The sequence below is a fragment of the Spinacia oleracea genome, chromosome 2, assembly GCF_020520425.1.
Source record: "Spinacia oleracea cultivar Varoflay chromosome 2, BTI_SOV_V1, whole genome shotgun sequence".
In the NCBI taxonomy this organism is placed as follows: Eukaryota; Viridiplantae; Streptophyta; class Magnoliopsida; order Caryophyllales; family Amaranthaceae; genus Spinacia; species Spinacia oleracea.
Genome location: NC_079488.1, coordinates 60,699,516 through 60,723,589, shown reverse-complemented (window position 1 = coordinate 60,723,589; position 24,074 = coordinate 60,699,516). Strand labels below are relative to the sequence as shown.

Sequence of the window (24,074 nt, the reverse complement as noted above, 5' to 3'; positions counted from 1 at the left end):
ATGTTCATACAACAGGCACAAATTGGGGAATTCGAAGAAACTTGGGGGTCAAGGTGAGCAGAATTAATTCGGATCAAAAAAGAAATCGGGAATTCAAGGGTTTTCAGAAAATAAAAACTCACAGACACACGCAACAATTCATGGTGAAGATTAACCGAACACAACAAAACATGGGACACCCAAACAAAACACAACAATTTAACATAAATTCGACAAAATTTAATGATGAACAATACATGGGAACAATAAAAAGGGGAGATGAAAGGGGACTTCCCTGGGTAAGGTTGCAACGCAAAAGGGGGATCTTTGAGGAGAAAATCCCCGGATCTCGTCATCCAAAGAAGATCAAGGACGTCATTGGCCAGCAAGGATGAAAATTGATTTAAATCACGAAAATAAATCGTAATAAAACCAATTTCATCATTAATTTTTTTCGAGAGAACCCAAAAAGGATGATGAACATCATCCACCACCGTTGGCTGCAAATCGTAGCCGAAAAGGGAACTCGAGAAACTAAACAAAATTTTGGGACTTGATAAGTAGGCGAAAAGGAGCAATTAGGATCATAATTACCGTAGGTCTTAGGTGTGATTACGAGGCTATGGTCGAAACCATTGGAGCTGATAGGGGAGAAGAAGAGTTGCCATGGAGGCAAGTGAGGAAGAAAGTGGGCGGCGGAAGAACCAAGGGTGAGGGTATGGGATTTTCTCTCTCTAGATTTCTTAGGTATCTCATATTTCTTTTTTCTCTTCCTTTTTTTCTCTCTCATTACTTCGTCTTCGTACAAGAATCTACTTTTGGCCAAGTGTTAGTTTCTAACTTTTTTCCATTAAATTTAAGAAAATTTTGACAAATACAAGTATACAATCTAATAAAGTTTTATATTTGTCAATTACAACCTCAAACTTTTAATTTATCAATTACAACCCATAAAAAATTAAATAGAAAAATAAGAATTAAACAAAATAAATCAAAAAATAAGAATTAAAAAAATCGAAAAATAATTTTTGTTATAGATTATGTAATTATTTTTTAATAACATTAGATTTTTGATGGAAAATGACACCGAGTTGTAATTTAAAATTGATATATAAGTTTAAGGTTATAATGTTATTTTTATGTTCTTTGTTGTCCTCTATGTTATAAGTAAAAAGAGTTACTATGTTATGATCACAATAACTATATGATAATAACAATAACTATATCTGCAACTCTGCTCGTATATGACTATCATTAATATTAAGAGATACTATATCATGTATATTAGTAACTATATGTTTTTTAATATATAGTTACCATGTTATCATTATGTTCTTATTATGTTCTTTCTTTGTACTCTATGTTATTAGTAATAAAAGTGACTATATTATTATGACAGTAACTATATGACTATAACAATAACAATAACTATATCAGCAATTATGTGAGTATCTTACCATCGTTAAATCTAAGAGTTACTATATGATGCATAATAGAAACTATATGTTTTACATAGTTACTATGTTATTTTTTTATATTTACATGTTAAATTATTAACTTAGTTTATATATGATTGATTCAGAAATACAAAGATGATGCATCTGAAATTGAACTCGTGCAAATAATAACTTCTACAAGGACCACAAAAGCATGAGAAGAAGAAGAAAGTTATGACAACAATGAAAACCAAGGACGTGGTACGTAGAGGAAGGAGATGACGCGGATGTGGAAGGAGAGGATGTGCTGGTGGAAGGAGGAAGGGACGTGGACGTGGCGATTAGTATTTTTTAGTCCAAAAAACATTTGAGTTAATGTGGTTTATTTAATAAAGGCAAATAATTAGAATGTCGTAGCTAAAAACAACTAACCATGTAGTATTTTTTTTCTTAATTACTGTTCAAGAGTTATAATTACTCTTACTTTTGATATAGTTACTTTTTTTTTATTTCAGTAATTATATGATATATAATAGTAACTATATAATAAAAAAAGTTACAATATGACCTCTAAGCATCTATATCATATGGTTTATTTTATAATATAGTAATTGTTTTCAGTTAAAATTACTTTTCTATATGATATAGTTAGTTAGTTACTCTTTGGATAGATTAGTTATCATTATCGAAATGACTATATTATTATTATTATTATTATCTAAAGATATAGCTACTTTACAGAATCTATAGTTTCTACAATTTACTCGTTTTGTTTGCAAAAATGAATATATAATTATTCTTATTTTTATAGTAATTGTTTTACAGTTAAGATTACTTTTCTATATGATATAGTTACTATTTGGATATAATAGTTATTCTTATCGAAATGACTATATATCTTTTTCATAGTTACTATTCTGAAAATATAGTTACTTTACAGAACCTATAGTTTCGATAATTTACTCTTTTTGTCTACAAAAATGAATATATAATTATTCTTATTTTTATAGTAATTGTTTTACAGTTAGAATTACTTTTCTATATGATATAGTTAATCTTTGGATAAAATAGTTATTCTTATCGAAATGACTATATTATTATTATTATTATTATTATTGTTTTCACAGTTACGATTCTGAAGATATAGTTACTTTACAGAACCTATAGTTTCTATAATTTACTCTTTTTGTCTGTAATAATGAATATATAATTATTCTTATTTTTATAGTAATTGTTTTACAGTTAAAATTACTATTTTATATGATATAGTTATTCTTGGGATAGAATAGTTATTCTTATCAAAATGACATTTTTTTTTCGTAGTTACTATTCTGAAGATATAGTTACGTTACATAACCTATAGTTTCTATAATTTACGTACTCTTTTTGTCTGCAAGAATAAATATATAATTAATTCTTATTTTTGATATAGTTACTATTTCTGATAACATTAACTATATGATATACGAAGTATAATAGTAACTATAGAATAAAAAGAGATACTATATGATATAAAAGAGTAAATATTTCTATAAGATTACAAAAAGTAATCAAAGCCTTCTTCGGTTTCTTGCTCTGTAATTAAAAAAACCATCAAAAAATCAATTCAATAACACAAAACCAAATCAAACCAAAGAACAACAAGAAATGCTACAGAACACACATCCACTGTAGGAACGGAACGGATTCGAACAAAGTCGATTTCCCCCAAAACACTAAACTTATAGAAATATTTACTATATGAAACAATCTATACAATATCAATCTCATCGAATCACAACAAATTTGCTTGATTTGTAGATCGAATCACAACCAATTTGCTTGATTTGTACGATAAAATGGTTGATTTGAGGGTTAGACTACCATGAGATTTGCAAGTCGAATTGATCTATATGATGATTGATTTTATGTAATTAATTTGTAAATGGAATTGAACTGCAACGGAGATAGCAGTAGAGGATGACGGAATAGCAAATGCGATGGAATCTCCGGCGATGGTAGATTCTTTGCCGGAGGCAACATCGTCGCAAGGAACACCACCATTGAGAGACTCACTGTCATCGTCATCATCATTATCGTCGAAATCGTAGTTGTTGTAGATAGGTTGGTCCTCTTTGGAAGCCATGGGGAAAGGGAGGATAGAGAAAATGGGAGAGGTGGTGTGGTGGGAGAGAAAGAAGGGGAAGGAGGTGGGTTAGGTCACGTGAAATTCTCCCAATCCACTATTGCTATTTACAAAAATACCCTAGTCCACGCTAATTATAGCGTGGACCGGGTCCATGCAAGTGGAAGTGAGTGGTATGTATGGGCGCAGCAGCAGATTCAGAATGATTTTATTGGGTGGGCCAAATTGTATATGTTATTTAATTTTGTGAGATTTTATTTTCCATCATAAAAATAGTAATTTATCTTAATAGGAAAAAATCGTAGTTTATGAAATAATGGATTCTTAAAACATAAAGACAAACTGATTATAAAAAAGCACATAAAGATAAACTAGTCTATTCTTGAGGGATGAAAGTAATAGAAATAAAACTTGAAATTAAAATTAAAATAAATAAAAGAAAATGTCTAACAGTTGAAAATTTGGAATGAAAATAAAACAAAACAATTTAAAATTTGCATTGGTGGGGAATTGATCCCAGAACTTGTGTGTATTAAAGCTCTCTAGGACTTTGACTATAGAACCAACTGGGATAAACCTATTTTGCAAATGTATTGGAACATTTATTAGTTATAGCATGGCAGATCCATGGGGTGGGCCAAGGCCCGGGTAAGCCCCCCTTGGATCCGCCACTGTATGGGCGCCACGTAGGTCATGCATCATCAAAAAAAAAAATTACTATCAAATGCAATATTTTTACTATAAAACTATGTAAATAAGGTAGTCGGTAAAAAGAATGAAACAAATATTTACTATACAAATCATGAACGAAGTATAGTTTTTTGATATAAAAAATTAAATTATTTAATTTGTAAATTAGAATATTAAGATTTTCCTACCGTTTTTGTAACGGATATAATAGGTTATATAAGTTAAATATTTTAGTTTCCAATTTAAATCATTACACATAAGCATGTCATGTCATCATTGTGACATGGCTTAAAGGTTGCAAGTTGCAACCTTTATCATTTTCGTAAACCTTTCTCAAAAAAATAAAATAAAATGAAAGAAGTCAAGTCCAGTTCTTCACTAATGATATGTTTTGTACAACTTATTTTGACTTATTTCAGACAAAATAAGTTAAATAAGTTTAGAAAAAAATAAGTTTTCTTTTTCACATTCTACACACATACAAGTTTATTCAGACAACATAAGGTTTAGGTAAAATAAGATAAGCCCTAAAGTTCTAATATGTTCAGATAACTTTAAATAATATAATATCATACAAAATAAGTCGAACACAACTGAGCCTGACATTCAAATTCTAAAGATAAATAAATAAATTCAGCTTCAGATGAGCATGCATAGTTAAAGGTAAAAACAAGCATTCCGGAGGGTGAAAAAGCAGAACAATTGGTAGCTTAGTGAAATAAGAAATATGTTTCACGATATGTGAATGTTCTGTTACAAAAGCTGCATGATTTTCCAACTAAAGCATATCAATTCAGATACTTACTTCTAAGTAATACATATGGAACAAGTAACCTCAAAATCACATATTGGCAGATTACATTCCCCAGAGCTTGAACTTGGAAATGGTATGATTTTCAGAGTGTACAACAAAGTTTTGGATCGATTGAACCTAAACATATGCAGAATGCTTGGTATCCAGTCAGTGGATGCCTGTTGCATTAAAGATTTGGGCATAAGTTAACCTCCCAATCATGTCAAAAAGCTAAGTTTCACAAAAGATAATTGGCTTAATTACCTAAAATCCAGTACATATTTTGACTTGCCCACTCTCCCAAGCTGCAGGATGGTTTGTCCTCCGTTTCCCTACAAAAGATGTCATTAATTTTATTTACTACAAGTTGTAATCCTTTGTTAGTATAATGGCGCGTTAGTTTGTCAATAATTTTTAAAACTAACACCATATTACGAAAATGACTTGAATGGGTTGAGCGTCCTTATTATGTTAATCTTACCTCCATAGTAAGCTGGAAGTTCTTAACTGAGCTCTGGATTCTAAGGCCAGCTCTGAGCTTTTCTCTGAAATCGAGTTCATATTGCTTTGAAGTCTGAAGATGATAAAAGTTTAGTAAGGACAAAAAAATGGTAAAATTAGAAGAAAAATGATAAAGGGATTGAATGGACCTTGTTATAATGTGGAACTCTTGATAAAAGGTGATGAACTTGATCTTGGCCCAACTTCCCCTCCCACTCTGATGGAAGGACCTTCATATCCTGCATGTAGCAGTAAATATGAGAATAATATCAAGTAGTTTGTAATTGTTTGGTATCATCTGAAATCTGAATAGCTACCTGATTATTTGTAGTTTTCTTTGAGTGTATGGACTGAGGCTGCTGCTTCTTTGAAATCCACGCTCTAAGACTTCTGTGCCTCCCTGTCCAGGTAGCTATTGTGGGCGTAAATCTGTACCGATATCAAATTTAATTAATGTAATTAATTAAAGGCATATAAGTTATAACTAAACAAGGATCATGATCATAGCTAGGGACGCTTACTCAACAATGGCCTGAAGCAATCTTGACCTGTCAGCAGGTGTCTTGGGAGACCGGCCCTATGATACAGGAAGGAACTCACATTTTCAGTTTAATCCTGTGTTGCTGTTTACTACTATATTTTCTACATGGTACTAGTTTAATAGTTTTACCTTATTCCAGATATAGTATCTTGAACCCATGAGGTTTGCTGTTACTACACCAATGAAGCTGTCATCTGATGTAGACAATATACCCTTCCAGTTCTGGGCTATGATGAATAAAGAACGTCCCCTATGTCGTTTATGGTAAGCAACACCCAGTTTTCTATTCTGCCTGCCTTCACCCTCCTAAATTAATTACAAGCCAAAACAAGTTATTTAAGGGTTAGTACCTCTGATGTGGTTAATACTTTGTAGGACTCCTACAACTACAAGAGACGCAAATGGGAGACACTAATCTACTTCAAAGTTCAAACATCTCTACTCGTGTCACACACAGTACAATATTCAAGTGTCAAAGTGTCTATATCCATATCGGTGAGTCATGAATCCGCCACGACTCCTACAACTACAAGAGACGCAAATGGGAGACACTAATCTACTTCAAAGTTCAAACATCTCTACTCGTGTCACACACAGTACAATATTCAAGTGTCAAAGTGTCTATATCCCATATCGGTGAGTCATGAATCCGCCACATTGTAACTCTGGTAAGATATAAATAATAAAATAATTAAAAGCGAAGAAAATTCACATTTTTTGCTAATCTAAATTAGAGCCAGTATCAATCAATATCAATATGCCTACTACTCTACTAGTAGTAATTTACCCAACAAACGAAGCATACATATATATACATTCTTCAAATTTTGTCCTATAAAAAGAAAATATATCTACGTTGGAGTTGTAGGATCCTCTATAGCTGCACTGCACTAATGGGAACATAATGTAATCAAGAATCTCAATGTATCTCTCTAATTCTGCAAGGACTATAATCAAGTAATAAACATAGAGAAAATAAAGCTAGCAAAAGAGACAAGTGAACCTACATTGGTATACAAAGAGTAAAGTGAACCACCACCACCACCAAACCCAAACCCAAACCCAAACCCAAACCCTTGAGGTGCAGCTTCCTTCACTATTATACAAGTGCACCTTCCAACATCCATTGGCAACGGTCTACATAACAAAGCCCTGCATAATTCAAACTAATATTATCACATACCCTTATTCTAATTAATTAATTAATTAATTAATTTTTAAAATTGATCACAAACCTATTAGGCAAAGTCGACCAAGAAGAAGCTGGAGCAGCCTCAGAGTCAGAATAATCCCACATATTCACCGATTTCGCGCTCTCCGTCTCCTCAATAGCATCCCATACCTTAAAACCCAAACCAAAACCGAAACTCGAGTCCGGCTCATTCAGTTGAATACACAATTGAAGAGAAGAAGCCTTCAATGCCCTTTCTTTACTATTCTGCATTGATTTCCCATCTGGGTAATGGTATTGCTTCTTACTACAATATTCACTTATATTTGCTACTAATTTCTCCTTTTTATCAACAAACTTTGAAACTTTCTTTGTCCTCGACATGGGATTATTTTCTTTACCACTCAAAATGTTGTTGTTTTTAAAACAAACAGGAATAACATTCACATTATCATCAACATCATCATTGTTACTCGGATCAATGAGGGGATTTGTGTAAAGTGAATTATACGAAGATTGCCGTAAAATTGACGTTTTCTTCAATCCAGCCATTTTGTGGGATAAAACTGGTGAATTTTTATTTTGGGGAAATTTTAATGTTAAGTGCTGTTCTTCATGTAAGAAAATTGGTGGAATTTGGGAAAGAACAAAAATAAATGAGGTGAATTCTTCAGAATATTTGGACTGAGTTATAGAATTAGAGAAGTTGTGGAGAAGAGGGCCCACAAAAATGGAACAGAGTAGTGTCTGATTCGTATAGGGAGTATCTCTCTTTTTGTCTTGGGTTTCGTTGTCATTAAGATAGCTGTGGGAAGGAGTTTGAATTTTGAAATTGGAAAATTGATAGTGAAAGGAGATTTGGGTTCGGGTGTGATTTTTGAATTCTAGTGTTCCCACATTACTAACGGTCACATTTTGTGAGTTTGTTGGAAATGGTGGAAGGCGCCAACTTGGTTTGAATTGTACTTGTATTCTTTTTACACTAATTCTTAAATGAACATAGTCAATACTAAATTTATTAGAGATTATGCCTAAAAGGAAACTTAACAACCTGATTCTAATCTATTTTGACGTGTTTATTAGAATTATTATGAAAAAATATGTCAAATTGGTATCGTTAGTACATGTTGTGTGCTTGAATAATGTGATTTTAATCACAACTCTCTTTTAAAAACATAAGGTTAATTTGATTCAAAAAATGGTTACTATATCTTAGAAAATTGGTGTTTAATTTAATTTATTATCGTCATTATGTGAACAATAAAAGTGATTATATATAAAAATGGAGCGTTAAAAGTCGCCCCATATTACTCAAAACCGCCCCACTATTTTACCTTATTTTCCATTAGTACCCTTACTTAATCTTACTTCCCAATTCTCTCCCACCACCGTCGGCCACTACCTCCGGCCACCATCGCCGGCCACTACCTCCGGCCACCACCATCACGTCGTCGGCGACAAAATAGCCGAGTCTTCACAAGAGTTCTTTTTTTTTTGGCTGGAATTTTTTTTAGAAACTTATGCATTTTTAGCTTATGAATTTTAAGCTTGTACCATGGTACAGACTTATGAGTTTTTAGCTTCGACCATGATATTGACTTATGCAATTTAAGCTTGTACCATGGAAGGAGCTTAAAATTCATAAGCATGTACCATTGTACAAGCTAAAAATGCATAAATTTCAAAAAAAAAAATCCGGACAAAAAAAATCTCTTGTGAAGACTCGGCCATTTTGTCGCCAACGACGTGATGGTAGCGGTGGTGGTTAGATTTGGGGTGGGAAGGTAAGAGGGTAAATGAGGGGGGTAAATAAAGGAGTGTATATGGGTAAATGAATGAGGCGGTTTTGAGTAATATGAGACGGTAAATAGTAAGCCCCATATAAAATGAGTGTTAGAGTAAATTATTGGCTTTGGGGTCCACAATAATATTATTGTGGACCACGCCCATACAAGAATAATCCTTCTTTTTAAATATATTGGCCGGTAGCCACGGTAAGGTTGTCTTCTGGAAAGGAGTATTGGATAACACATACACAAATTGGGTCGGTGTACAATAAATCTACTAGATTTTTTTTTTGGACGTATTAGACGACTTTAAATATGCTAGTCTTATATGCATGCGATGTGTGCGAAATTATTAAAAGACATTAAATTGTATTGTTACAACTAATCACAACAAATATTAAGCACTAAAAAATCATTCGCAAAGTTCATATTTAAAAACAATGAGGTCATACAATACATCAATCTTGCAATCTAAATAGTGAAACAATCTAATACTCATGCCCTTACATGACGGAAAAACTAAATCTTAGTACCAAAGTAAAGTAAATAAACGTATAAAATAGTTTGTTTCACTTTTTTCTCTTGCTCGTAATGTACTTGCTTAACCACATGCACTCCTCCGCCCAATCGATGTGCAACACATAACTAACATTATAAGAATGTTTCGAATTAAAATCTCCAACTGGTGGAGGTAGCACCCACAAAAAAGCTTTGTTTTCGAAGGCTGATAATACTTTTTTCATGACCTGATTGCGTCTATTAGGCTGCATGAATGTAAAAAATAATTTTTAATGTTAAATACAATAAGAGCTAATAAATTCAGAAGGTTATGTAGTCAGAATAGATTGAAACATGTTGAAGTAATTATTTTATTTCAGTAGCTAAGCAACCTAAAAGGTGTTGTGCAAGGTCATGTAGTATTGTTACTCTCAAATTACCACTTTTATCAAATATGGTAAGTCGAAGCAATAACCTACAATAACAAAATAAAACAGTAATTTAGATATTTTATATTATAATGTGAGTCTAAGTATAAAAAAGATTTAGATAGTTATTTTGGAATAGTTACAACATTAATGAGATTGCAAGATTGACACTTTTTTTTACAATAGCTAAACCTCAAATACGAAATTAATTGCTGAAAGAAAAACAAGATAAACGACACATATTAACAATTCCATGCGCCCTTGTCACTTGATGTCGGCCCACTTTGAGGATCACACATATCTTATAAGTAGAAGCCAAATCATTTATCTCCGAAGCTGTCCATTGTATAGCAATATCTCCAACCTTTGTTTTCGAGAGATTATTTATCAGATTTACCGAGTCCATAAGAATAAGCACTTCGTCTTCCATTTAGATATGCACCACCTCAAGGCCTGGAGGTACGCCTTAGCTTTCGCATGTAGATATGAGTTTGCTAAACCATGCATTCCTCCTCCATCCGTGCTTGAAGTGTTGTTATTTTTGTTCTGATTTATAGCCCAGCCTATTCCATCTCGCTTTGAACTTCTTTCCCATGATCCATCCACCTGCAAAACAAAATTAGGAAAAGAAGATTGATGTCGTCCCAAGTGGATATAATGAAAACCTGGAGGTTAAACTAGCTGATATGCAAACGATCCAGGTTCACCTTATTTGGTTTTATATAAACTTCAAAATCAGCCAAAACCAATTCCATGTAACAGAGGTGTATCACCCTAATAATCTCTTATATTTATAATTACACTTTTCCGACGAATATAAAAGAATTACCAAGATATTACCGCCACCGTGATAACGGCTAAGGCTATTTACCAGAATTACGCAGCGGAAATAAATAACCTTCAAAACATATTAAATAGTTAATGATCATCTCACAAACTGGAACCATTAAGGCCCAAAACCAAAGCATTAAATAGTTTAAAACTCATTAACTATAGTTTAAATAATAATAGCAATAGTCATGACTAAAAATCAAAATAGAGTTTATAAATACGGAATATGAAATAGTCTCTCAACACTATTCCCGTGATAACATCTCCCGCAAGTTATCTCTACGAACCTGCTTATTGAAAACTACTTCCTAACAATGCAAGTGCAATGATGGATCATCATAGGGTCATTAATGCGAAGGCCATGACCGAAAGACATGAATCACGAAGTCAGCAAAAGCTGAATACGAACAAGCTAAAATGAAATCATAGTCTAACATGCTTCACTCAACAATCATGATAATCCACATGCAAAAGCCATTCAAGTAAAAAATTAATCATGGAGACAGACTCGAGACTTGACACGACTCTTAACTCACATATTAATAAGAATTAGTTTCGAACGGGTAAAATATAACAACAAAAACCACTGAGGGAAACTGAGGGTGTTGGGAGCCCACCAAACACCAAATAATTAAGGTCGGGCTTGTTAGGTTATGATACATATAAACGAATATAAAGCATGCGGAAATAACCATAAATGCCAGGATTCCAAATTAACTGCCACATAACAATTAGCATAATTTAGATGCATACACTTTGTAGCGTGCCCTCCCTTGCTGCGCCCGAACCGAACAAGAACAAGTCTTTAGGACTTCAAGTGTCGTCCCTCCGTAGAAAGTCCACAGCACGTCCGGATCCGCCTTAAGATTGACCAACTAGAATCGCCCTTATGGTACTAGTAATATTCGGCTATTATGGGGCAAGTGTTTGGCTGAATTTTTGCTTAAATTCTTACCTTTGAATACTTGAAACTCGTATATAAATTGTGAACCAGGGCCACACATTTATAGGGGTATGGAAAGGAAATTGGAATCCTACCAGGAAACTAATTAGCTTAATTAGAATTTTATTAAAACTCTTATTAACTAATTTATCCATTTAGGATTAGGAATTTAATCATTAAACGAATCCCATTAGATTTAGGATTTGTATCGGACACAAACACACACACGAGCATGGCCTGCATGCGCGCAGGCCATGCCCGCGCACAGCCCTTGCGGGCGCTCAGCCCACGCAAGCCTTGCGGCCCACGCGAGCAGCCATGCTCGCAGCCCATTGCGCGCGCAGCCATGCTGGCAGCCTTGGCCTGCTGGGCCTGGCCTTGCGCTGGGCCTGGTGTGGCCTTGGTTTTCTTGTGTGGCGCGCTGGCTTGCTGGACGTGGGCCTGGCTTCGTGCTGGGCCTTCGTCTAGCAAGTCTCGTCCGATGCTAATTCGTACGACGCGCTTCCGATTAATTTCCCGATTCCGGAATTCATTTCCGATACGAACAATATTTAACATTTCCGATTCCGGAATTAATTTCCGTTTCGAACAGATATTTAATATTTCCGTTTCCGGAATTATTTTCCGATTCAAATAATATTTCCGATTCCGACAATATTTCCGTTTCCGGCAATATTTCAGATTCCGGCAATATTTCTATTTCCGATAATATTTTCCGATACGTACCATGTTTTCGTTTCCGATAACATCTACGACTTGGATAATATTTATATTTCCGATACGATCCATATTTCCGTTTCCGGTAATATCATCGTTTCCGGTGTATTCATTATTTGCCTTTGACGAACTTAGCTCCCACTGAAACCAAGATCCATCGATTTTGAATATCCATAGATGGAGTATTTAATGCCATTAAATACTTGATCCGTTTACGTACTATTTGTGTGACCCTACGGGTTCAGTCAAGAGTAAGCTGTGGATTAATATCAATAATCCACTTGAACTGAAGCGGCCTCTAGCTAGGCATTCAGTTCACTTGATCTCACTGAATTATTAACTTGTATAATTAATACTGAACCGCATTTATTAGACTTATCATTAAATGCATACTTGAACCAAGCGCATTATTTCCTTCAGTCTTCCACTTGTCCTTAGGGACAAGTATGCATTTCCTAATTCCTTTGTCACTCGATGCTTGCTCTTGAACATAAGGTAAGAGTTGTCATCCTTATTATGTCCAGAGGTGTTTCTCGGTTTCAGAGTTCAACTGATCAAATAAACAGATAATCATAGCCTATGATTCATCTGAGCTCGGCCATGCATTTTACAGTTTCTAGCTCTCCGAGTGGCCTTGTACAACTTTTCAGCATCTCATCCCGATTTACGGGAGGACAATCCCAATCTTGTGATCTTGAGATTAGACTTCGTTTAATAGGTGATTACCCGAGCGTTGCCTTTATAGTCTCCTTTTACGGTGCGACGGTTGACAACGTCAAAGTAACCAGTTCTCAAACAAGTAATCTCAAATCACTCAGGTATTGAGGATTAGTGTCTAATAATTTTAATGAAATTTACTTATGACAGATTTTCATCTCTTACAGTAAAGTTTCATAGGTCTGTCCGATACTAGTCCTCTCAAAGTAAGTATCTATGCAAATGATTGCGACATTGCCATGTCCACATAGTTCAAGAAACAGAACTACTAGTCATCTTGCATTCTAGTCGTCTAGCGTTTTCTATGCGTCCATCTTTATAGAAAACTCCGACCAGGGACCCACTAGTAGAAAAAACCCTTATTGCAGCGGGCTTTTAGACCCCTGTTGCAGCGTACATCGTATGCTGCAACTGGGGGGCCTGCAACAAGTCTGAACTTGTTGCAGCGTACAAGTTCGCTGCAAAAAGTGATTTGTTGCAGCGGGCTTTTAGATGTACGCTGCAACAAGTGCCAAAAAATTGGCAAAATTTTGGACTTGTTGCAGCGTACATATAAAAGCCCGCTGCAACAGACTCAACTTTTTGCAGCGTACATTTATTTGTACGCTGCAACAAGTCTGAATTTTTGCGAAAATTTTTTCCCTTGTTGCAGCGTACAACATATATGTACGCTGCAAAAAAGCACTTTTGGCGGGAAAATTCTAATTTTGTTTAGGGATACCTAGAGTGCCTTGCACCAAATATAGAAACCTGTCAAAACAATAATAGAATAACGCAACCTGTATAACAAATATAAAAACAACAACTGGAGTTTTGTATACTATATATCCCAAAACCAAAGTGCACATATTACATTTAAATATATGTTCCAATTTCAACATAAACATACATTTTAACATAAAATTTATTCTATAACAACTAAACCAACTCGATCAAGCGCGCTAAAGCCAATAATAAATACTTGTTGGTAAAAAACTTAGCCCATTGCTCACGAACCACATCAAATTCCTCGCATAAGGCGCAATCCTCGGAGTGTAGACCTTTACAAAAACAGAAATTTAAATTAAACATTAGATTAAATACAAATTAAATATCACATTTTAACATTCAAGAAACTAATGACAATGTCCTAATAGTCTAAAATGAGTCCTTAGGTTCTTTAGTTCAAAGTTGGGAGCGAAAATGTCATTTTAGCCTAAATATGTCCTATAACGACCAAACAAGCCTTAAATGTGTATAAGTAGTTAGAATAAGTCTAAGAAACTTAAAACTAAGCATATTAAACATGTAATAAGTTTAAAATAAGTCCTTAGGTTCTTTATTTTAAAGTTGGGATCGAAAATGCCTTATTTTATCCTAAATATGACCTATAACGATAAAACAAGCATTAAATGTGCATAAATAGATTGGAATAAGTCTTAGAAACTTAAAACTAAGCATATTTATCATATAATAATTTAAAAATGAGTCCTTAGGTTCTTAAGTTCAAAGTTGGGAGCGAAAATGTCATTTTAGCCTAAATATGACCTAAAACGACACAATGAGCCTTAAATGTGCATAAATGGATTGGAATGAGTCCTAGAAAGTTAAAAATAAGCATATAAAACATTTAGTAAGTTTAAAATGAATCCTTAGGTTCTTTGGTTCATAGTTGGGAGCGAAAATGTCATTTTAGCCTAAATATGTCCTATAACGACCAAACAAGCCTTAAATGTGTATAAGTAGTTAGAATAAGTCTTAGAAACTTAAAACTAAGCATATTAAACATGTAATAAGTTTAAAATAAGTCCTTAGGTTCTTTATTTTAAAGTTGGGATCGAAAATGCCTTATTTTATCCTAAATATGACCTATAACGATAAAACAAGCATTAAATGTGCATAAATAGATTGGAATAAGTCTTAGAAACTTAAAACTAAGCATATTTATCATATAATAATTTAAAAATGAGTCCTTAGGTTCTTAAGTTCAAAGTTGGGAGCGAAAATGTCATTTTAGCCTAAATATGACCTAAAACGACACAATGAGCCTTAAATGTGCATAAATGGATTGGAATGAGTCCTAGAAAGTTAAAAATAAGCAATAAAACATTTAGTAAGTTTAAAATGAATCCTTAGGTTCTTTGGTTCATAGTTGGGAGCGAAAATGTCATTTTAGCCTAAATATGTCCTATAACGACCAAACAAGCCTTAAATGTGTATAAGTAGTTAGAATAAGTCTTAGAAACTTAAAACTAAGCATATTAAACATGTAATAAGTTTAAAATAAGTCCTTAGGTTCTTTATTTTAAAGTTGGGATCGAAAATGCCTTATTTTATCCTAAATATGACCTATAACGATAAAACAAGCATTAAATGTGCATAAATAGATTGGAATAAGTCTTAGAAACTTAAAACTAAGCATATTTATCATATAATAATTTAAAAATGAGTCCTTAGGTTCTTAAGTTCAAAGTTGGGAGCGAAAATGGCACTTTAGCCTAAATATGACCTATAACGACACAATGAGCCTTAAATATGCATAAATGGATTGGAATGAGTTCTAGAAAGTCAAAACTAAGCATATAAAACAATTAGTAAGTTTAAAATGAGTCCTTAGGTTCTTTAGTTCATAGTTTGGAGCGAAAATGTCATTTTAGCCTAAATATATCCTATAACGACCAAACAAGCCTTAAATGTGTATAAGTAGTTAGAATAAGTCTTAGAAACTTAAAACTAAGCATATTAAACATGTAATAAGTTTAAAGTTTGGAGGGAAAATGCTTCATTTTAGCCTTAATATGACCTATAACGAATTTGTGTATTACATCAAAGTATCAAGCAAAACAAATATGTGTATTTTTGCAATGATTGAAGCACGAATGAAAGTTCTGGCAGGAAATGAGCAGTTTGTTTTTTTCTTTTGTCTCTAAGATTTTAGAAACCTATCAAACAACTACCAATTAATTAAAACCTATCAAACAACTACCAATTAATTAAACCAATACAGTGATACCAAATGGGGCCTTAGCATTCTTATGTCAACTATTCGATGCAATCTAAATGTGTCCAATCTTAATTGGAAGCTGATAGCAGATTGATATGCCTAGGCAAAAGGTTTAATTATTTCACCTTCCCCTAGCTACAACTTTCAACTAAGTAAGAGGTTCTTTATTTTGTACAATAAGAGTACATCATTATACTTAACAGAGATCAATATGCATTGTGTACTACTTAAAACCTTCATATAGGATCATTACTCCTCCAAAAAGACAGTCGCAACTCCACATAACCTGTTCGTTTTTTAATGAAAATTCCAATTAGGAAATAAATAAAGTTCAGAAAAGACAGCTTCTAAAGACTTACATTACCTATTGTACCAATGCCAGCCAATGCGATTCCCAGCCAATCTACAACATTCATAAGCTCCTTCAAGTAAAAATGGGAGAAAATGGAAAGTATAGCAAGTCCACATCCAGAAACAGGTTGGATGACAGATACCTGAAATGGTTAGAAAGCGATCAGAAGATCAAGTTGGTTTCAAAAGAATATAGCCAGCTTAAAACGGGCAAGATAGAAAAAGGAAAGTATCAAGATGCTGACCATTAAACACTGTTGTATGCAGCATAAGCTTCAATTACAGTTGACAATTGAGAATAAAATACACAGAATTAAAAGAGGTTGTTGAGAAAAGATGCAAGAACTTGAGAAAAAGTGAATTTCATGGTACCAGGCTACCAGCAATTAACAAGAAGATTATAGGAAAAAAAATACAAACCAAGAAGTTAAAGAGAATATAGTGTTGCAAGTGCAAGCAGTATAATGCTGCTTCTGCTACAGACCTACAGTATACACTCAGCAAGAAACAATAAACAATCGAAACATATGATTCACTAATGAAAAAACAGACCCATGCTTAAAGCAGCTTACAGACAGATGCTAGATACCAAGGTGACAATCACAATTCATAGGACAAGCAAAAATAAGGAAAACGGGAAGCGTAAATCTCATAACAGCTATCATAAGACAAAAGACACTATTAACACAATTTCTACATTATGTATACTCTATGAATAAAGGACATACTGGCTTGTGCTTTGTTTCTAGCAAAATCATCCTGCACAGTGCACACTAGTAGCAACTCTTCCATCAAAGTAAACCTTCAAGCATCAGTTTCTAAATACCAGTTGGGGATAAAGGGATGTTCGTTCATTACAATATGCACCATTACGTATAAATGTCACAGAAAAGACAACACGAAACAGTTTTAAGGTTCCTCGCCATATCGCTTGTCCCTGAATCCCCACCACCGCAGCGATAAACACCAAAGTACAATACATAATTTCCCAACAAGGGCTAGTTGAAACTATATCATGAACTTTAGCTTAGTTTCTAATTGCCTGGATAGCAAACCATTGTCTTTTCCAGTAACTACAGGAACACACCGGAACAGCCAACAGCCAACAAAATCAACAAAATCAAAATAAAAATAAAAGTTGAACAAACGAAAATCAAAAACGAAAATCAAAACGAAAATCAAAACGAAAATCAAAAACGAAAATCAAAAACAATAATCAAAACGAAAATCAAAAACTAAAATTGAACCCTAATCTGAAAACGAAAATAAAAAACGAAAATAAAAATTGAACACACCATACCACCGGAACCACGACGCCGAGCAACCACCGGAACCACGACGCGACGGGGAGATGCTGAACCACGGAACCAAGACAGCGACGCAGGGCTGAACCACGGAACCACGGAACCAAGACAGCGACGCAGGGCTGAACCACGACGCGACGGGGAGATGAGCAACCAACGGAACCAAGACAGCGACGCAGGGCTGAGCAACTCTTGGGTTCGACGGCGACGCGAGCTGAGTTCGACGGCGACCTTGGATATTTGTTTAAGGGAAAAGGCTTGGAGCTATAGCAGAGAAGGAACAGAGATTGAGCGCGGTTTGTACGTTGCAACTAGGAAAGTAAAAATTTTAATTTGAAACGCGGACTTGTTGCAGCGGGCATTAACATGTACGCTGCAATAACTACGGGTTGTTGCTGCGGGCTTTTATTTTGTACGCTGCAACAAACGCATTTGTTGCGAACAACTAAAATGTACGCTGCGATAACCCTTTAAAGGGTTTGACCCGCGTTGACCGGCTGGTTGTTGAAGCGTATTTATACTTGTACGCTGCAACAAGGGGGCTGCAACAGGGGTTTTTTCTACTAGTGACCATTTTCAACTTTTGACATTCAAGTTCACTTGATAGACATTTCTTAGTCACGGGACTGGTCCTGACAGTCTATCTTGAATATATCGTCAAATTGAAGGGACTCATCATTTAAAAAACCACAAATTAAATGGAAAAATGAATTCAATTCATTTATGTGAATGGTTAACCAATAATGTTTTACAAAGTATTAAACTCTAAAACTTTAAAACATTAAACTAGGACATCAAAGCCAATCTCCAATATGCTTGATTCCCATTGCCGTAGTGTGCGAGTTGTGCTTCGCTTATGGCAGAGGTTTAGTCAATGGATCTGAGATGTTGTCGTCAGTTCCAATCTTGCTTATCTCGACTTCTTTTCTTTCAACGAACTCTCGTAGAAGGTGAAATCTACGAAGTACATGCTTGACTCTCTGGTGGTGTCTAGGCTCCTTTGCCTGTGCAATAGCTCTGTTATTATCACAATATAGAGCTATTGGTCCTTTAATGGAGGGGACTACACCAAGTTCACCTATGAACTTCCTTAGCCATATAGCTTCCTTTGTTGCTTCATGTGCAACAATGTACTCCGCTTCAGTTGTAGAATCCGCAATGGTGCTTTGCTTAGCACTTTTCCAGCTTACTGCACCTCCGTTGAGGCAGAAGACAAACCCAGACTGTGATCTGAAATCATCTTTGTCGGTTTGGAAACTTGCGTCCGTATAGCCTTTAACAATTAATTCATCATCTCCACCATAGACCAGGAAATCATCTTTGTGCCTTTTCAGGTACTTCAGAATATTCTTGGCAGCAGTCCAATGTGCCTCTCCTGGGTCTGACTGGTATCTGCTCGTAGCACTGAGTGCATACGCAACATCCGGGCGTGTACATATCATAGCATATATTATTGAACCAATAAATGATGCATATGGAATCCCACTCATTCGTCTACGCTCATCAAGTGTTTTTGGGCGCTGAGTCTTGCTTAGAGTCATTCCATGTGACATGGGTAGGTAGCCTCGAGTCTGCCATCTTGAACCTATCAAGCACCTTATTGATATAAGTGCTTTGACTAAGTCCAATCATCCTTTTAGATCTATCTCTGTAAATCTTGATGCCCAATATGTACTGTGCTTCTCCTAGATCCTTCATCGAAAAACATTTCCCAAGCCAAATCTTGACAGAGTTCAACATAGGAATGTCATTTCCGATAAGTAATATGTCGTCGACATATAATACTAGAAAAGCAGTTTTGCTCCCACTGACCTTCTTGTATACACAAGATTCGTCTGCGTTCTTGATGAAGCCAAAGTCACTGACTACTTCATCAAAACGTATATTCCAGCTCCTTGATGCCTGCTTCCATCCGTAGATTGCTTTCTTAAGCTTGCATACCTTTTTAGCATTCTTTGGATCTTCAAAACCCTCAGGTTGTGTCATAAACAAAGTTTCTGTTAAAACGCCGTTTAAGAAAGCGGTTTTGACATCCATCTTCCATATTTCGTAATCGTAATATGCAGCGATTGCTAACACTATCCGAATAGACTTTAGCATTGCAATTGGTGAAAAGGTTTCATCGTAATCCACACCGTGGACTTGCCCGTAACCTTTTGCAACCAATCTAGCTTTGAAAACTTCAAGTTTCCCATCCTTGTCCTTTTTCAGTTTGAAAACCCATTTGCTTCCTATGGCTTGGTAGCCATCTGGAAAATCGACCAAATCCCAAACTTGGTTTTCAGACATGGAGTCTAATTCAGATTGCATGGCTTCTTGCCATTGTTTGGAGCTAGGGCTCATCATAGCGTGTTTGTAAGTCGCAGGTTCATCACTTTCAAGTAATAGAACGTCATAGCTCTCGTTCGTCAAAATACCTAAGTACGTACCTTTCCGGTTGAGATCTATATCTCTGCGATCTACGCGGGGTTACATTTCTAGATGGTCCTTGATTCTCACCAGATGCTTCTAAAGATCTCTGAGTTTCATCCTGAATGTCATCTTGAGCATTCTCTAGAGTTTGTTGTTCGACTCGAATTAGAGGTCTATTTTTCTCCCACTTGTCATTTTGGAAATGTGATCTCTTTCCAAAAAGATACCATCTCGAGCAACAAACACCTTGTTCTCAGATGTATTGTAGAAGTAATACCCCTTTGTTTCCTTTGGATAGCCCATAAGGATACATTTGTCAGATTTTGGATGAAGTTTGTCTGAAATTAATCGTTTGACGTATACTTCACATCCCCAAATCTTAAGAAAAGACACATTTGGAGGCTTTCCAAGCCATAACTCATATGGAGTCTTTTCAACAGCTTTAGACGGAGCTCTATTTATAGTGAGTGCAGCTGTGTTTAGTGCATGTCCCCAAAATTCTATTGGAAGTTCGGCCTGACCCATCATTGATCTAACCATGTCTAGCAAGGTTCTATTCCTCCGTTCCGACACACCGTTCCATTGAGGTGTTCCAGGAGGTGTCAATTCTGATAGAATTCCACATTCTTTCAGATGGTCATCAAATTCGTAGCTCAGATATTCACCGCCTCTATCAGACCGCAGTGCCTTAATCTTCTTGCCTAATTGATTCTCTACTTCACTCTGAAATTCCTTAAATTTGTCAAAGGATTCAGACTTATGCTTCATTAGGTAGACATAACCATATCTACTCAAGTCATCAGTGAAAGTGATAAAGTAGCTGAAACCACCTCTAGCATTTGTACTCATTGGTCCACATACATCTGTATGGATTAAACCCAATAGTTCAGTTGCTCTTTCTCCAACTTTAGAGAAAGGTTGCTTTGTCATTTTTCCAAGTAAACATGATTTGCACTTACCATAATCCTCTAAGTCAAATGGTTCTAGAAATCCTTCCTTTTGAAGTCTTTCTAGGCGCTTTATGTTTACATGGCCTAATCGACAATGCCACAGATATGTGATATCTGAATCATTCTTTTTGGCCTTTTTGGTATTTAAGTTATAAACTTGTTTGTCGTGATCCAGTAAATAAAGTCCATTGACTAATCTAGCAGATCCATAAAACATCTCTTTAAAATAAAACGAATAACTATTGTCTTTTATTAAAAAGCTAAATCCCTTAGCATCTAAGCAAGAAACAGAAATGATGTTTTTAGTTAAACTTGGAACATGGAAACATTCTTCCAGTTCCAAAACTAGCCCAGAGGGCAATGACAAATAATAAGTTCCTACAGCTAATGCAACAATCCGTGCTCCATTTCCCACTCGTAGGTCGACTTCACCCTTGCTTAACTTTCTACTTCTTCTTAGTCCCTGTGGATTGGAACATAAGTGTGAGCCACAACCAATATCTAATACCCAAGAAGTTGAATTAGCAAGTATACAGTCTATAACGAAAATACCTGAAGGTGGAACGACGGTTCCATTCTTCTGATCTTCCTTTAGCTTCAAGCAATCTCTTTTCCAATGCCCTTCTTCTTACAGTAGAAGCACTCGGACTCAGAAGTGGGTTGACTGACCTTCCTCTTTTCAGACTTGGCGCCAGTTTGCTTAGTCGGGCTGGCCTTCTTGCCACCTTTCTTAGCATTCCTCTTCTTTCCAGATTTCTTGAACTTGCCCCCACGCACCATAAGCACATCTTGTTTATCACTTTTGAGCGTCTTTCAGCGGTCTTCAACATACCGTGAAGCTCAGTGAGCGTTTTTTCCAGACTATTCATACTATAGTTCAGTTTAAACTGATCATACCCGCTATGAAGAGAATGGAGGATGGTGTCTACACAATTTCCTGAGAGAATTGCTGATCCAGCCGACTCATATTCTCAATGAGTCCAATCATTTTGAGAACATGTGGACTTACGGGCTCGCCTTTCTTAAGCTTGGTCTCAAGAATTTGCCTATGAGTCTCGAATCTTTCGACTCGAGCCAGATCTTGGAACATGTTCTTTAACTCACTGATGATCGTGAAAGCATTTGAGTTGATGAACGTTTTTTGTAGATCTGCACTCATGGTTGCAAGCATTAAACATTTCACATCCTTGTTGGCATCAATCCAACGATTGAGGGCTGCCTGAGTGACCCCGTCGCAAGCGGCTCCGGGCATCGCCTTTTCCAGGACATACTCTTTTTCTTCCTGCATAAGAACTATTTGCAAGTTCCTTTGCCAGTCAAGGAAGTTTTTCCCGTTCAACTTCTCCTTTTCGAGAATTGACCGGATGTTTAATGAATTGTTGTTTGCCATAGTTAAAACTACAATTGGAAAAATAAGCCAGTAAATAACCATTCACAGTTTCTCTTAATAAACTCAAATTCTAGCTTGCATGCATAATTTAATGTTCATTAAGCATTTTATTCAAGTTATGTGTTCCGGCAGGTGTGAATAAAATGATTCCAAGACCCTAAAACCATTGAAGAATTAAGCATATTATGTATTTAGACTCAATTCTAAAATCTTTTAGGTAAGCAAAAGCCTTTTGCTAATCGTATAGAAACTACTCTTGGTTAATAGGTACGTCTAAGAACTTATTAGGTAAACCAATTTTTGCCACGACATAAAAGGACTCCTTACTTATATCGTTGAGTTTCACCAAAACTAACATGTACTCACAATTATTTTGTGTACCTTACCCTTTTAGGATCAATAAGTAACACATCGCTGAGCGTAAAACTATTACTAGATTGATGTAAAGGTTATCCAAGTAAATGTTATTTTGGCATGGCACATTTTAACTCAATTTTTAAAGTTTGGAACTTAAGGCTCTTACTATGTTGGTTAGATTTTAAGTGAACTAAAATCCTTAATCATGCAACATAATCAAGCCACAATCTCATGCATAATTAAGACATATTTAAAGCAATAAATAACTTAAAACATGCATAAGATATTAATGTGATCTAGTATGTCCCGACTTCATCTTGAAGCTTCAACTTCAAAGTCCGTCTTGAAAATGGATTGGAAACTCCGTCTTGAATTTCACCATGGGAGGCGCCATTTTCTTCAAATAGGATAAGCTATAATTAAACTAATTACAACTATTTGATGGTACGCAGACCATATTTAAAAGCAATAAAAGTTGGTATTTTAGACCAATATTACATTCAAATTAATGGTACGCAGACCATATTTCTATCCTATTTGGGCCATACTAGTCACTTTTCAATAACCTGCAAAACAGTACATATACAATATATACCATTCACCCATTCATTATCATGAATGTCCCACATAGCTGGTTAGTAAAGCATGTTATGCATCACATAAATATTTGCAGCAATTAATCAAGGGCACCAATAATCTACCAATTATTCAGTCCTTATTAATTCTAATCAAGTTGTTTAACCTTAAAGGAATGTAGACCTAATGAAGAGTTTATGACTAAAATGCTCCCACTTAAACCAATAAATTCATATGCTTTACTAATTTTAAACAAAAAAATGTATTTCCTAGTCTAACCGGAAACATACAAATTTAATTAAAATTTAAAGCTCATATAAATTTATAATTGAATCCATTTAATTTATTTTCAGTTGAATTAAACAATTAAATTTAAATTAATTCAAGGTTTTCGTTTTAGTAAAATAATTAGTATAAATTAAAATTTATAATAATTATAATAATCAAAATTAAATTCCGAGAAAACAATTTAAATTATTAATTTTAAAGTTAATTAAAATCAATTCCGAACTGAAAATCTAGAATTAAAATCAAAACGTATCAATCGTAGCAAGACGAGGCACTTGGGCTTGCCCCCAAGCCCCATCGAGCTAC

General features: G+C 35.0%; 1 protein-coding gene across 1 annotated transcript; it reads right to left on the bottom strand.

The window, feature by feature from the left end:
* Positions 1–4,940: 4,940 nt before the first annotated feature.
* LOC110787115 (tubby-like protein 8) lies at positions 4,941–8,042 on the bottom strand. Its single transcript, XM_021991684.2, has 9 exons — positions 7,301–8,042; positions 7,073–7,217; positions 6,195–6,371; positions 6,046–6,101; positions 5,842–5,953; positions 5,674–5,763; positions 5,505–5,597; positions 5,288–5,355; positions 4,941–5,202 (listed from the first exon to the last, which is right to left on the bottom strand). Exons 1-9 carry the CDS (start codon positions 7,786–7,788, stop codon positions 5,127–5,129), a joined length of 1,305 nt encoding a protein of 434 aa, XP_021847376.1. The 5' UTR covers positions 7,789–8,042; the 3' UTR covers positions 4,941–5,126.
* Between the last annotated feature and the right edge of the window lie 16,032 nt (positions 8,043–24,074).